We start from the raw sequence: 16,434 nt of genomic DNA, 5'->3' as shown, positions 1-16,434 counted from the left end.
GCATACAAAATACAGAATAAACAGCCCAAATTCCGTAGCAAAATCTCACAACTAAATATTAACAGTGCTGTCATTTACTCATCGTACTTCTGACTTGCTTTCTCATTTCTGCTTACTCCAGCAATTGTCAAAGCGGGTGCTAAAATCGTGTTGCTCTTGACATGGGGTGGGAGCAGGCAGGAGCAGGACGGCCGAGCAAGGAGCCGCGCTGAGCAGCTCCACGCCGGGTCCCTGCAGTCGCAGACGAGGCGCCTTCGCTTGCAAGGCTCCCGGTGCTGACATCTGCCTCCGTCCCTCCTGCACCGCCTGAGCTGGAGCAGCCAAGGATAAATGCACTCGGACTGCCAAGAACTGCAATTTAATGCAAAGCTATTTTGCTGCCACAGGATACTGTGTATCTGACTATTATTATTTGTAAGCCTTTTTATTGTTGTTCTATAGGAAACTGGAGAACTCAAAGCAGAGGAAAAAAAAAACACAACTAAACTGCCAACCATAATAAACAGTAATAAAGTTGAAGCCCCATTAACTGCTATTCAGGCTCTCTGGTGTACTTAAAGCATTCCTCAAAATTATCCAACTGATTCCATACAATCTTCATTTACATTCATGTATTATTCAACAACAGTCCGTCCAAAAACTGATTGCCATTGTGTACATCCTATGGTAAAACTAACAGCCTGATGTTAAGAGGCTTAAAATCTCAGTTTATGGATTTCTTTTTTTGTCCTCAGTCAGTCTATTCCAGTAACTGTTGAAAAAACAGAACACTTGATTCCAGTATGAGTAGCAGATAATCATTATGTTGACATTACTGGACAACATCACAATACAAAAATGCCGAGTGTTCTAATATCATAGACATGAGTATTTCAGAAATTAAAAAATCCTGAGTTTTTTAATATAAATTGCTACATAAAAATTTTAGATCTTGTCAATATGAAACAGTAGTACTCTGAGAAAAGAGAGCTCCATCCTCTACAGTCATGTTCTTTTGCTAAAAACTGTTCCTAAAATACACTTTACCACAGCAATGTCTGGAGCTTGCCATGGAAACTCGGTGTATTTAAATCGCGGCATAATGGGGAACACGAACTGTCCCAAACTCAGCTTTTTAACTGCTTGCCTGCATCTGCCAGATTGGACCCATTTTAGAAACCCATTTTCTACGGTATACTTGCAGAGATAAGGAACCACAAGAGAAAGGGTTAAGTGGCTGGAGAGCAAGCACAGCTGAGGCCCATTAAAATAGGTCAGGTTTACCCAGAAGAGGGAATGGCTTTTGAGTGAAAGCCTAGCCCCAAGTTGGGAATAAAACATTATTCTTTTTACAGCCCCCAAATTTGATACTTTCAATTTCACTGGATCTCTAACCAGGGGAGGAGGAACATCACTGAGGCCCGCTCAGCCATGTACACGATCCATGTGTGCTGGCAGTAAGGCAAAGCTTAAACACAGAGGCTAAGCCCAGAATTTCTGATTTCCCAAATCCACGTTACAGATACAGCCATACTCTCTACTGGTTGAAGAGAGCTCTCTCGATAGATATATAAAACTTTTTAAGAGGCCTTGGAATCACAGAGGAATTACAGAACAGCAGCGATGAAGTCCCGGTAGTCGCAAAAATACAAAAAAAAGAGGAGAGGAAGGGTGAGGTAATGTGCAGATCTCAGTTGGGCAACTAGCCCCAGGAAGCCACTATGACAGCATTTGAGCACCTCCTCAGGAAAAACAGTTAAATTATTGAAGTAGTAAAGCTAGCTTCAACTAGAAATTTGTGCCAAAGAAATCCAAGTAAGTCGTATTAAGTGTTGGCACAAAGTTCACACAAAGACAAAATACTTTCCTGGAAGATGCACTTCAGCCAGACGCACGGTACTGGGCCCAATGCTGAGCCACAAGGCCAAGAGTAGAGAGGAGATCGTATTATTCACTTCTTATACTGCATTATTGCTCATTACTGGTCGCGAATTCTGCAAACAGTTCGCTAAAAATAATTCCTTTTACATAAAAACAGGAGTAGAAGGAGAAAATAGAAAAGGTTACCTATACCTCTGAGTACTTTAATAAGAAAAAAAATCTTAACCAGTCCAGAGAGATTGCAAGCATTATTGTTTGTTTATAAGCCAAAGTTTTGCTATGTTCATTAAATGCAAGGCGAGCCTGACCCTGACCCTCCCTTCCTCTCCCAATTTGGTAAGGGTCTCATTAACGTGTTGTTGTGTTTTTTTTTCTCAGATCCCACTTCATAATTTTAGAAGAGCAAACCCCCTGCAGGTCCTCCCAGTTTAGGCAAAACCTGATCTCGACCTGGGGGGTTTTGGTTCTGCCCCGGCGCTGCAGGGCAGATCCCCAGGCGTGGGGCTGCAAACACCTCTGTGCTCCCCTGTGCCACCCAGCTCGCCCCCGGCAGCCTGCCAAACCCCGGGCTGCGAACCCAGAATCCAGAAATCTAGGAAGGAGTTACAGCAACTTGATTTAATTCTGACCAAGAACAGCAAAACGGATAGTTTATGTTGAAATATTTGAAACAATGCCTCTGCCATCACTACGGAAATAGCGCTTTTACTATCGCTAGAGTTAACTTCTCTCCCGGCAGTAAAAATAACGTTTGTTACGTGTACCGAAGTGTTCCAAGTGCATTCTTGAAACTGAACACTGCAGGACATCGGACGTGGAGCTGGTAACTGGACACTGTTTTTGGACCCACTGAAATGTCCTCTGGAGCCAGCACCCTCGTCCAGACGTATTTACAAGAACATTTGGGAGAGTACCTGCGAGCTGCACGCAGCTTCAGCACTCCTCATCTCCCTCCTGACAAACCTTCGGCTAGAGACCGACAGATGATCCAGTGCTGAGCCTCTAAACAAGTAGTTCACCTTCTTTTGTATTCATGTTCAGTCTGAGAGTGTTTTGGTTCGAGCGTAAATCAGTGTTTCATTCTTCATTTTAACAGTGTGCTCACAGAGGTGTCAGTTTGGACATCTCTGACTCTCACTGCTGCACGTCTATCATGTGTTCGTGTAATGAAAGCAAGAGCCACAGAAAAAAAAATAATTAAAAATAACCAGCCCCCGATTTCTAGTAATATCACAGCATTGCTGGTTATTAGAAATGAATAATAAGGAAGTTTCTCAAAATTTAGCTAAATTTATTGGCCTAGAGAAAATTCTCATAGCCAAAAAATCTGCATATGCAAGTAAACAAGATGCACTGAAAAATCCTAGCTTAAACCACTTTTTCTTTTGGTACTCATTCATTTATATGATTTCTATTTGTGACTTCTAATAGAATTTTAGTTTTGTAAACTACTCCAGGTTGTCAGTGCCAGACTAACCCTTGCATTAACTAAAAACTCTTTCCAAAGCAAAATTTCAGAGGTCAGATGTGCTCCAGATGTGATGTTTAATTCAGTGATCCCAAAGCCATGCCTACAAAATGGGACCCACAGCTTAGTGACCACACCTACAAAAGGTATCAGCGATAACTTATTCTCCCCAAATGTCCTATCACCTAACCAAATTTAACAAGATTTTCCTCTGATGTTACAGGAGTTTAGTTTCGCTTGATTTGATTTACAAAGACTTCTTTATGAGAAACAGACATTTTGGAAATGAAAATAAGTATTTAAAATTTTTATTCACAATGGCAGAAAATTTAAAAAATCCAAAATCTGCATGTCAATGAATGCACCAGCTGCACAGCAATGTTAACTAGATGTGGAAGTTATCGTCTTAATTATAGTAATTCAAAGATGGAAGCAATTTTGTAAGCTTTAGCACTACCAACAACAGGAATAATTAGTTCTCTAAAATAGATAAGAATAAGTAAGCATCTGGTTCAACTGATATTTTTTTTTCCACATTCAGAATAGTTTAAAAGTTATTCATCCTAGAATAACTGGAAAAAATGTATTATTATTCATGGTGTAGGTTTGGTAGTTCACACATTCCTACAATAACCACTTCTTGTCTCTTAAGGAAACACAATTATGCCGGTTTAACAGATGAAGGATGGAAGCACAGGGCCAACAACACACTTTTAAAATATCACAGATTCTCCATTACAAGAGGCACAGAACTTTTGTCTTCCCAGCACCACCTTCAATCAGTGACGCAGCGTGCGCTGCCTGCCACCAATGTGGATCCCTTCCTGGGTTCCCCTCTCAGCTGCTCCACCACCCTCATCCCTAATCTTCACAAATACAAACATTTATAGTAATCCAAAGTGCTACTACATTTTTTTAGTGTTCCTTGAAAAAAAGCCTTAGGTGTAACTCCTTTATAGAGTCAAACTTGTGTGACCCGTGCATGTTCCCAGTCTCACTCTGGTACCAGTGAATTAAAGTCACTGCGCACATGATGGGGGAAGACATGAATTCTGCACAACAAGGAGCATCGGGATGAAAGATGCAGTCCATTGCAAAGCACCAGCTATATTTCTGTACAGATATCTAGAAGGAGCACGGGGAGTAAACATGAAGAACATCTCATTCCATAACACCACGGGTTTCAGCACACTAACAAACACAGCAGCTGAGTGGATGAAGTGCTGAGCAATGCACATCGTAACTTGGATGTAGACTGCTTCTGTTGTTTTAAGGAAAATTAACACCTAAATTTTAGGTGTTATTTTAACTTATTGTGTGAAAGTAGTTCCATTTCATCTCAGATGAGCTATTTGTTAGATAAATCATTTTACTTCTTTATTTACAGCTCAAATTTAAGCAGCAGCATCACCTCAAGTTAAGAAATTGTGAAAGAAAAGGCTGAAATTGCCAGTTAACATCTAATTCACGTTTAACTTGCCTAATGTTTGTGGCTGTTGCACACCTGCTTACACCCTGCTGTATAGTCCAGACCTTTTGTATTATTAACAACACAGAACCATGGGAACAACTGCAAAGCCAAACAAAATGAAATGTCACAACGAATTACAATGACTGGCACAGCCATTCCCAACTAAATCAAACCACTTTATTCTGAAACGTTCCTCCCTCCCAAATATGCTCCAAAGCTATTTTCATCCTTATATGAAGAGGAAAAAAAAAAAAGCAAAATGTCTCTGATTACAGAAGACACTTCCCAGAAGAAAAACAGGCAGTATTTAATGGGAGAAAACATACACGGACCTTCTCAAGCATTACTGTCTCCGACTTCAGTTGTGTTATGCATTATACTTCCATGAAGTTACATCACCAAGTGTGAAAGGATGATTTAACGAAAACTAAACATAACTGCATACTTTCATTTTCCATTTCCTCTGACTCCATTATTAAATGCTTCACATAGCATAACTGCTTTTTAAATAGGTGCCTCCATTGCAGTTGTCACAGAAGATAGATTATCACATTTTTTGCTTGCAAAAATTCAAGCAAACAAATTCAAGAATGAAATGACAAAGTGAATTTATATCATTTGAAACATTTTTTACCGTGTAACTTCTAACGATATATAGGTATGTAATAAAACAAACCCATTCTAAACATGCTCCCTAAAGATGCATCCTGAAAACTAAGCATATGAGCCAAAAATGAAAAGAAACATTTTCTGAGATTCCAAAGCGTAGGGTTTAATGGAAATCCCGTGTACCAGAATAGGAAGAGGCACTCAGTTGCTATGTAGCACTCAACATGAACAGTTCCCTTTGTTTCAGAGCATTTTCTTAATTTAAGTATCGAAAAATGTTCCAAATTATCTCTTTATCAGCTAATTGCAGTTTCAAACCGCAGGGTGACAATAAATTACATATCTAATTTTAAAACCATTCTAACAGTACATTATTGTGGAAATAATCTCCATATCAGACTGTCTCAGTGGAGTTGCCTTTTCTGCAGAGAGCAGAGAGATTCACACAGTTGTATGGTTGTGTTCTGCACACACAAAAACGGGGGGAAAAAATACAAGTCACCCACGTGAGTGCTAAGGTAGGCTGATAATAGTCTAACAGAGGTATTAGGACAATAACGAGGCAGAACTTCCAGCACCCCCTCAGGACTAAGCTACCTCAGAAAGGCACATGCCTTCGCCCATCTCGACCCACTAGGGGCCGAACAGAGCTGGTCCTGACCAGACCAGGATAAAGGCGAGATGTGTGTGGGAGCAGGTATTTCAGGCAAAGCACTGAGAAAGACCAGATTCTGCTCCATTTGTTCTTACCAGCCTTGCTAAAGAAATGCCACCTAAGACCCCTGTCATCAATACACTCGCATCCAACAGTGGAGAGGGAAACACAGCCAGGTAAGAATTTGCTCCAAGTGTGATAGAAGGTGACAGGCAAGAGCCGGAGTTCTGTGGGCACAGAAAATGCTCGGTGTAGCAAGTAAAACTGGTGAAAACTCACGTACAGAAGTACACTGCACTGTTGCAAATCAAGTGTTCAGCTATTTGGGCTTCTCTTGTTTACATGGCAGGTCTGTGGACAAACCTTTGTTTCAGATAAACACAACAAACTTGGAAAAATACATTAAATAACTACAGTGCAGCATGTATAAGACCAAAGAAGCAACCTTCTGTAAATAAAGACAAGCCTCCAGAAGCCATTTCATGCTAAGGAAGCCCTGAGGCCGTGACAAGAGACCCCAGACCCACAGCAACGTGAAATTTCTGCAGCAGCCCAGCCAGACTACAAGCACCACATCATTCTGCTGTGTAAAGCTGAGTTGCTGCCTGAGCCAATTGTTCATTACCCAGTTGCTATTAATTTTTCATACAAGTAAGGTTGCTCCGGTTTAATAAATATACAAGCACATGCTACAAATAGACACATGCAAACTGTTTTGAAATTTTAGGAGCTTGCAGCTGAAACAATCTTTCACAAAACCAAGCAGAATAAAATACAAACATTAAAAGCCAAGAGCTAAGAATTAAAGCACGCTGCACCGCATGCCAAAGGCAATGCAGTTTGGTCATCGTCTGAGAAGCGTCCTTGTTTTAAAGGCTATTCTACCTAAGAAGGATGAAAATTAAAATCAATTCTAGTTACAGTAAGATCATTAAGAGCAGCATGTATGACTAGACGAATGTATCAAAAATAAACGGATGGTAACAGTGATGACAAGAAGGAATCAAAAGAAAATAGGAAAAACTAAATCCTAGTAAAATCATAGACACAATTTACATAATTGTTAAAAACACTGATATCTAACAAAAATACCTGTTCTAAAATTGGACTGGAATATAAATTCAGAAACCACTAAAAGCTTTTTGAATGCTCAGTGTGCTTATTCATAATTAAAGGAACTAGAAACAGATAAGTTTTTATTTTTATTTTTTTAAAAGTGATGTGCAACAAACTTTACTACAAACTCACAAGTACAGGCACATATGGCCCAAAGTTTCTCCGAGACAAAGAAGGAGAACATGGGACTGTTAAAATTAAATAAAATTAGCCTATCACTGTGTAAGTAATAGATTGCAATAAAATACGCTTCTGGGAACCACATATCACCATCTCCCAGCTTTCTTGCCTTCTCAGTTTTGTTCCACCGTGAAGTCTGAAACCAACATGGCCACCATGAAAAGAAACAAGACCTGAAAAAATTGCAGGAAGTACAGAAATGAAGACACAGAGGAAGACAAATGCAAATACCTACAAAAGTCAGGTCTTCAAGTTCCATAGCAATCACGCTTAATTTAAATTAAGATTGCTAATTGAAGCTGATAATAATTTATGATGCAATTAAGACTAGAACAAAACTGAAAGACAGGAAAACATGCAATATCCTGGAAATAAATCATCTCAAATGCCATGTCAGGACTCAAGCTAGATTCCTTAGAGATCAAATATTCAGGGAAAGACCATTCTTGTACGTGCTTGCAGAACATCTCCGTCTTCAGAGGCTCACTTCTCTTTGGGTGCAGGGGGCTCTCCAGTAGTACATGCTCCCAGACATTATCTTATGATAGCAAAAGTAACTTTTTCAGCATGAAATAAACCATGTGAAGCACCATTTATATCTTCTGTTAACTCTGAAGTAGTTTAAAAGATATGCTTAGTATAGCAGGCAGATAAGGGAAGAATAACGTCAGCACCGTATCTCTATGTAAGCGGAACATTTGCTTAGATTTTCAACACATTCTTAAGCTTTGTCTTCATATAAAATATCACAGTGGAAAACCTCTTCAACTTGAGGCATCCTGTGGAAAAGATCACAATGTATTAAGCCTACAGCCCAAGAACACGTCCAATTTACTGGACAGTATTGCCAAGAGGCTGGTATCAAGTGGCTTGGGTTTCACCTCTGCTCTAAGATTTCCCCTCACAGGACCAGTAAGCATTGTTCTCCTAAATGCTGCTTCTCTGGATCCTTCTGCCTTCAGTCCATGAAGTATCTAGAGCCAGCAAGCCAGCCCAGGCAGAGGGGTGAAGCTGGAACCATGAGTGCTTTTTTTTAACATCTTCCACTAACGATGGAAGGGGAAAAAAAATATAAGAGAAGGGATAAGAGAAGGGATTAAAATGAAAGGAAGTAGAAACAGAAGATGGAAGAGAAAATGACTGAAGTATTCAGACAAAAAGGGCAAAAGGTACCACCTCTCTGCAGGCCTCTCACCCTACTGAACAGCTGGGAGAGTCAACGGTATAGTTCATGCAACATGAGACAAGCTGCAGAATTTAATACAGAAACAATACATGTATCTGGATATGGCTGGCATGTTGGTTAAGTCCCTAAAACCAAAATCAACTTCTAAGACTCTTGGAATAAACGGGGAGCTTTCATTACTGAAGTGCTTATTATTTTAACTGCAAATCTACTCTAAAGAGCATTTAGATAGGTATTACTCTGCAGTCCTGAAAATAATAGCAAAAAGATTAAAAATAGGTCAGGCTATGGACTGGGAAAAACAATGCAGGGAATACCTGATAATTAGGTACAAGCACGGAATCAAAACACTTCAAAGGTGTTTTCCTTATGCTTTGAAAAAAAAAGTATACTTTCTTACTCGGATAAATGAGATGGTTGCCAGAACTATGTGTTCAGCACCTGACCAAAAGCTAAGTCATTTGCCTCCAGGAAGGTATAAGGTCATAGAAGATGACAAATCATATACTGTTCCTCTCAGTTCTTTAAATAAGGTCTTTTTTATACCAACATCTTGCCCTAAGGTGTTTACCATTCCTTGTTAACATCGGCATTCAGCTGCCACTGAAATACCAGGAATCCCGAGTGCACCGGCAAGCACATCTCGTGGTTTGCTCCTTACCCCAGCCCGACGTCTCTTCAGAAAGCAGGCGCATGGATCTGCAAGGAGGAACGTCACCGCACAGCTAAAGCTGCCTCACAACTGGATATATCTATAAGGTGTGCTGTTTACACCCCAACACATTAAAAGTCCATGTAATGCCTCGCATGCACTGCCACCTCGGCCTCTCCAGCCCCTTCCCTAGCACAGCCTGTTAACCCTTCACAGAAGCAAGGCCTGAAGAGCCAACCATGGAGCTGCCCAAAAACCCAGCGTGGCCCAGCCTCAAACCATCACTCTCCAGCTGTTAATCATGAGCTATTCCTGAGCTTTAAGCTGATGGACACTCTGGATTTAAAATTCACTTGTCAGAGACAAACAACAGTTGAAATAAGCAGATGCACAGACTTTGTAAGGATTCCAAAACCCCAATGTGTCTCCTTCAATTAAACACGAGAACTGCACATTTCCAGGCCAAGCGCACGCCAACGTGTGCTCCTGCTGCCTGGCCCTGCGTAGCGCTGCTCCCCCAGTGCCCGCTGCCCACCTCAGAGCCTCCCTTCTCTTCCAGTCCCTTCTGAAACCAGACTCTTCCCAACAGCCATTTTTCTGCTCTCTTAAAACGTCAGCTTAAAATTATGTTACTTTCAGCTGTCTCCTTCACGAGAAGGATCCAAGCGCTTCACAAAACCGTCCATAATTTGTGCGTTGCACGGTTTCCGCTCCACAAAAGTTGTGACTTGAAAAACTGGTTTGTTCTGGGCAATAGCCAAGAGGTTGTACAAGAGGTTTCCATCTGAACAAAGGGCTTCCAGGGCTTAAAAGTTCAGTGTTAACCCTGTAGGAAACGTTGGATTTTAGTCTGACAGAGAAACAAGCAAGTCTATCAGACAGAATCCCAAATAAACTACAAATTAGGGTGCATAGCCTTTATTATTACACTTATTTTTGGATAGCAGAAGAACCTTTGTTCTGTTCATGGGATCCCAGTGTCTTCCAGTGCACTGAAGCAGCCCAAACATCCCACAGGCACTCCCCCAGGCCCCGCGGGCACTCTCACCTTCCTCACCAGCAGCACGAAGCGCCCAGCTCTCACCCAGTGACCGCAACGCCCGTTACATCTTCGCCCAATGCAAAAATCGATTCTCAAAGAGCTTTTCAGGAGATAAGGTTGATTTTTTTTCTCCCCCAAACGCTGTCAGTGCTTTTGTCCCAAGGCCATTCGGAAATACTAGCAGAAGTAATTGAAATGAAATTTCCTCTCCTATTAGGAGTGTCAGTTGGAGGCCATTTAATACACTGGGCTAAGTACAAATTGGACCTAAATATTATCAAAAGCATCACATTTCCAGGTCTTTCACATCCTTCCCAACACAAGGGAAACGTTTCTTATTTTACACATTTGAGCAAGGAAATTTGTGGCGTGACAGCTGTCACTTTACAGCTAATTATAGCACAGACTCACATTTTTAAGCTTAGCTTTATGTTACCACAAAAAAGTAAGTATCCTGCTAGTGTCAAACTAATCGTTTTCCTTCAGAGTGACAATGTATATACGGAGGAGGTGGCATCCCTCTGACACACACAGCTTTTAATGTCAATCTAGATGAGTCAGCATTAAAAAAAAAACAAATACAGTTAAAAGGACCCAGCCTCACAATCCAGCACAGCCCTTTAACAGCAGCCCCGCAGCTACCAGGAGCACACCAGTGCATCAAACCTCGCTCCTGGTCACCGGAGTATTTTCCCATCACTGGTTTACACCCCAGGAGAGGTGGTTTCTCTTAGAGCTGTGAATCTTTAAATAGTTAGGAGCATTTTGTTAGTTACCAAGGAAACGTTTACAATGAAATATGATGATTTTTAGAGAATCACTGATTTTAGAGGGGTCTTGCTACTTAAGGATTGCTTCACACACTGATGATGCTTAATTCCAGTGGGTTTAACCGATTATGAAATCCCTGAGAGCCCTTCATCACAAAGAAATAAGTTTAGAGCATCAGTGGCTATCCTATGAAACATGACATGAAAACAGCACAACTTTCCTAACAGAAATCCACCTTTGTGATCCCCCAGGCAGCTTTCAAGACACTTCAATACACCTGCCCAAATACTTCCCTGCCCAAACTTAGTCAAAAAAAAAAAAAAAGTCACTAAACAAAAGTCAAGATCCTAAGATCCATAGCCACAGCCTGTCCATCCAAAGAGGATTAAACATTGCTGAAAAAAGAAAAAAAAAAATAGAAATCATCATCCTAAGTCAATCTTTCAAAAACCAGCGCACAGCCGCTTGCGCAATGATGCTCCACTGCTGTTGCTACACAACAAATTTTAAGAGCACATCCACGAAAAGTTATTCCCAAAGCACAAAGAAACAAAAGGATTTAAAAACAGAGACATTTAATTTAAATATGTCAAAATAACGCTTTATCTTTCCATAATCCAACTTCAATAGGCAATGCTTCAGTACAGCCGATACGACAATACCTCCCCACGTGCCCTTTGAACCAAGGAATTCTCGTATTTATTCTGTAGCTTAAAATCATAAATATTTATACAGAACAGGTTTGACGGGTAAATCTGATTTATGTTTATGTCACCCCTCCCATGACAAACTCTTATGTATTTAGTTTGCTCTTGACTTTTTCTATCCTTCCGGGAATAGGCTCAAGAAGAAACAAGGCAGCTACTTTGACCACAGGAGCAGATGGCTCGCTTTCGCAGTGCCATTAGCTGCACCGAGAATCCCACCAGCTGCACGAGAGAGCTCGTTTCAACATAATGTACCGCGGAGAAAGAGGAGCCCTTCTCAACATTTGCCTCCTAATGTAGGGAAAGCCATCTGGGAGTGAAGCCCTTTAGGATGTTTAGTACATATCAGAAGGCATCATTACGGAGCACAATGGCCAGAATACCGCCAGTGGCCCCTTCTGCGATGCCCCGAACGAAGAGCACACAAGATGTCATAAATGCAGTAGGACTGTCCAAAAGTTTTACAGACCGATCACAGGAAAACTGTGTCAAATATTTCATACAGCAAAATATTCTCTGGCTATAATTTCAACTCGATAGAAGAAATTTAAATTGCAAGAACAATTTTTAAAAGTAAGAAGTTTACTAAAAAGTACTTGGGTACGATGGGAGGACAATGAAAATGGAGAAATATTTATTCACTTAATAATATACTTCCTTCAAAGTGTATAGATGCCATTATTCAGAGAACATTAACACACAGGAACGTGATGGCCCTGACACCACACAGACCTGGATGTCCAGTGGCTTCTCCCATAGCCCAGATGCTCCTGGGAGCAAAGTCACCGCATGTGTACGCATGTTTTCAGGACCCATGCCCTAACAAGAATCACAATCCTACAGTGTGCTGTCGTATGAACTAGCCGATTTATTACAATCCACACAGCACCGATCCAACCTGCCTCCCCATCTCCCACAAGACGGTAGTCAAAGAGCTGGGCAGGCTGCCAGCGGAGCATGGCAGAAGGTGATATTCCCAGCAAACTGTCACACATGCTCAAATATTTTATTTCTGAGGCTGACTGAAGCCTGTGGTTTCTGTGCTGTGCGAAATAGGATTTCTACCACATGACTGGGTGCAGCACCTCTCTGCTGTGAATTCTCATACAGCTGTTTGATCATTTTGAAAAATCTAATATTCATTTGTGTGATTAAATCAATAAAAAGTAATCTCTTTTCCATCTAGACGCGCAGCAGATTTACAGATCAATTTCTTTCTTTTTGTACTTCAAATACTAACAAATAAATGGAATTGTAAATTTTGAGGGGGAGTTTTCTGACAAAATATTGCACCTGAAACCTTGGTAGTATCTCTGAAATTGTGTCAGTACTTCACGTCTAATTTTAAATTCATAATAGCACACCAACAAGGTATTAAAAAATAAAAATATCTTATTCTTGTTATGCAGAAACACTGTAGACATCTATTCAGTATGGAAGTCCGCTATTGTTGAATTTTCATTAAAAAAACGTACCTTTTTGCATGCAGAACACCATCCAGAACGGAGCAAGCTTTCCAAAAGCAAAGTTTGGCAAGCAGGGGGAATAAACAGGTTGCTCCAGAAGAGCTGGTGTAAGAAAAGTTAAGTTCTTACAGAGCAGTGTCCTCCTGCACCAATGCCTCCTCTCCCTCACCTGCACCAGCCCAGCAAGGCAAGGCTCACTGCACCTTGCTGCTGACATGCTCACCAGTTGCCCAAACAACACGAAAGCCAAGTCCTACCTACCTTGTCTTTAGCGAAACAGAGGCACAGGACATTATTTACATCCCTTTCCTCTCCGTAGCTCAAGAAACTCACATGGAAATAATGAGCGCTACCTCTGACACCCCTGTTCCTCCTGCAGGCTACTGGTGCCATTGCTCAGTGAGTTTGAAAGTTACTGCTGGGAGCAAACAGATCAACAAACAACTTGAGATCTAAATTTTTTAAGCGAAATCCTTCTTTGTCCCCAGAAAAAAAAATAAATCTAAAAATCATTGTTACACGGAAAACAACTTTAACGAAATTTAAACCACAAAAAGGGAATCATAGCAGGGTTAATCCTCCCTGCCCCTGCCCCCCATCCAGTATATTTGTATGTAGGAGCAGCAATCTCCTAAAAAAGATAAATTCCATTTCTGATAGCTCATAAACAAAATTCACCCTAAAATCAAGTCAAAGTTTATATTCTGAGTCTTACATAGATTTTTAGCTCTATCAGCCAATCAATGAAAAATTCTGATTCTAGCTCCAACCACTTACTCATAAACCCAAATATACTGAATTAGTCAGTCAGGATTACCCACCTACCTTACTCACCCAGTCTATTCCTCCAGTAAGTTTTCAGGTTACCTGAGTTAAGCTCCACAGAACACCTGATGAGCAGTAACTATGTTGATATTTCCCGATCTTGAAGGGATATCACTGTACTGCATCAGATCCGATACCGTTTATTAGGTCACAGAATTCAATGTAATTTTATCAAAATCCGAGGAGTGGTGTAAGAACAGCCATCCTACTAATGACTACAGTAGCATATTTACATCTCCAAGAAAAAAAATGCTAGAACTATTAAAAACAATTTTAAACGTAAGGTTATGCATATCCCTATGAAAATCACGTACTATACGTCAAAATATTTGCAAGCCCTGCCCAGTGCTGCCTATATCATCATAATACTGTTTTGCTACTTTGAATACTGAAGCAGCTTGTTCTTAGTAAGGCATCAATCCATCATTTTGTAGAAACAAACCCTTATCACATTCACATACTATGAGAAGGGAGGAACAATGCATTTAAATAAATATCTGTGAAAAGAACGAAGCATGGATCTGCACAGTATGATTTTTACAAGGAACACAACTACAAATCATTAAGGAATTAAGAAATCATACCTAACATACTACAAATATGATTTAATCTGTTAATAAAGGAAGAAAGCAAGCTCAAAGAGTATTAAAACAAGTAACTTGGAAAAACATCATAAGAAATACTCGCAAAATCCTTAGATTACCTTTTGGATCGTCTCAACATGCTGGTAGCAGGCAGAGAGAAATTGGACAGCACAGTCCAAAAGGAGTCAGACATGATCTTTAAAAGCTTTCATTGCTGGGAAAATACAGCACAATCAAGCCACTAGCAATAAATAAGGAACTAAATAATACCAGTGACAGAGCCAATGCAAATTCCCTGTAGACCTTGCAAGCTGTTCCATTAATGCGAGACAGGCAGGCAAGCGTACATATTGCTGCTGTTTCCACTGCCTCCGTTTTCTCCTGCCTCCATCCCTGCCTGCCTCTCTCTACCTTAGGAGGCAGTGCAAAATGAGAAATTTATTCCCTTCCCACCATATACACTTTAAAACGGGAGCTTCTGTAAACATAACAAACATGATTTCTGTACGCTTCTCCACGTTCATCCAACTACAATCAGAAGATTTTCAAGCAAAACCATAAGCAGGGCTCTATTCATAATCCTGAATAACACACTGCTTTTAGGCTGTGTCTGCAGAGAACACCACTAACTGCCTAGTTTGTGGTTTTATTTTGAAATGGAGGCCCTTCTGCTTTGTAACCACACGAGGGGCATTTCCTTTATTTTTTACATTAATCTTCAGTCTTTAAATGAATCCTACCTTTGTCTTTTAAATGTCCCAAGTGGATTTTAGATAATTTTTTTAAAAAAGAAGCACGCTTACAATGCCACCTAAGATCAGCTTAAAACCAGATCGTGCCTCATAGACGTCATTCACAGTAAACACAAACTCCTACACTGCACCTGGTGCCCACAAAACAACTCGAGCGGCTGAATTGTGACAACAAAACACAAGCGGGGAATCACGCGTGATGAACATCAGAGGTTTCCCACACACACCCTTGCACATCAGCCACAGGTTCACGCTTTTCCCTTTGTGCCTGTAGAAGCTCCTTGCCACGTTTTTGCTTTTTCCAAGGGCTAAACAAACCCTCGCTGTAGCTGCCTTTTTTTTTTTTTTAATTTCAATATGCAATCTATTTTCTTTCTATTGTGGCTTTTTTAAGCACTTCTGCCAGTAGGAAAGCTAATGACGTTCTCATATTTCAGCCTTCTTGAGTGGCTTTTTATCACAGACATGAGAAAGATGACAATCAACAGCTGGCACTGCCTTCCATGCACAATACATAAAAATACTTTAAAATACACAGAAATGCCTGGGAGAAAGAAATCCCAGTAGGTACCCTTTTATTTTCCACAGAATCATGAAAGAATTAGATGACCTTCATGACTTCCCATAAAAATGTACCATGTTTAATATATACATTTATCAAAAATCACAGTATCTGATTCAGCAAAGCATCCCCTTCCATTTGAGCTTCAAACACAGAAATGTGATTTTGCATGCTGCAGGAACCAGATTTCTGTTCCATACAGCCAACCCTTGCAGCGCTTTTAAACATTTGTATCAAATGATCTACATCACATTCTGGTTTGATTTCACAAAGTTAATTTAGAGTGCAACCAGACAAAACTCTGCCACTATCTGCTAACTGATCAGAAACATTAATTTATGTATCTACATAATAGCATATACCAGTCAAGTCTAGAAGCCAAAGAAGAGCACTGTAGCATTATATTCAGGGTATTGTGTGACCTTCCAATTCCAATAAACCCTGCTTTTGAAAAGGTATAAAAATATTCAGATTTACTCTGTCAACTGAAACATGAATTGAAATTCCCAAGCAATAACAGGGTAAAAG

At 40.4% G+C, this 16,434-nt stretch overlaps 1 protein-coding gene across 12 annotated transcripts in view; it reads right to left on the bottom strand.

The window, feature by feature from the left end:
- MAST2 (microtubule associated serine/threonine kinase 2) overlaps positions 1 to 16,434 on the bottom strand; it is a 191,898-nt gene that overhangs the window by 70,076 nt on the left and 105,388 nt on the right. The window contains exon 1 of one of the 12 annotated variants that reach the window (XM_048058888.2): positions 14,712 to 14,946. The exons of the other annotated variants lie outside the window; for them this stretch is intronic. Coding sequence (XP_047914845.2) covers positions 14,712 to 14,785 — 74 coding nt within the window. The 5' untranslated portion in view covers positions 14,786 to 14,946. Of the gene's footprint in view, positions 1 to 14,711; positions 14,947 to 16,434 lie in introns of those variants that run through there. 12 annotated transcript variants of the gene reach the window in all.

Source organism: Anser cygnoides, chromosome 8, assembly GCF_040182565.1.
Source record: "Anser cygnoides isolate HZ-2024a breed goose chromosome 8, Taihu_goose_T2T_genome, whole genome shotgun sequence".
Lineage (NCBI taxonomy): Eukaryota > Metazoa > Chordata > Aves > Anseriformes > Anatidae > Anser > Anser cygnoides.
This window is presented reverse-complemented; position numbering and strand designations above follow the sequence as displayed.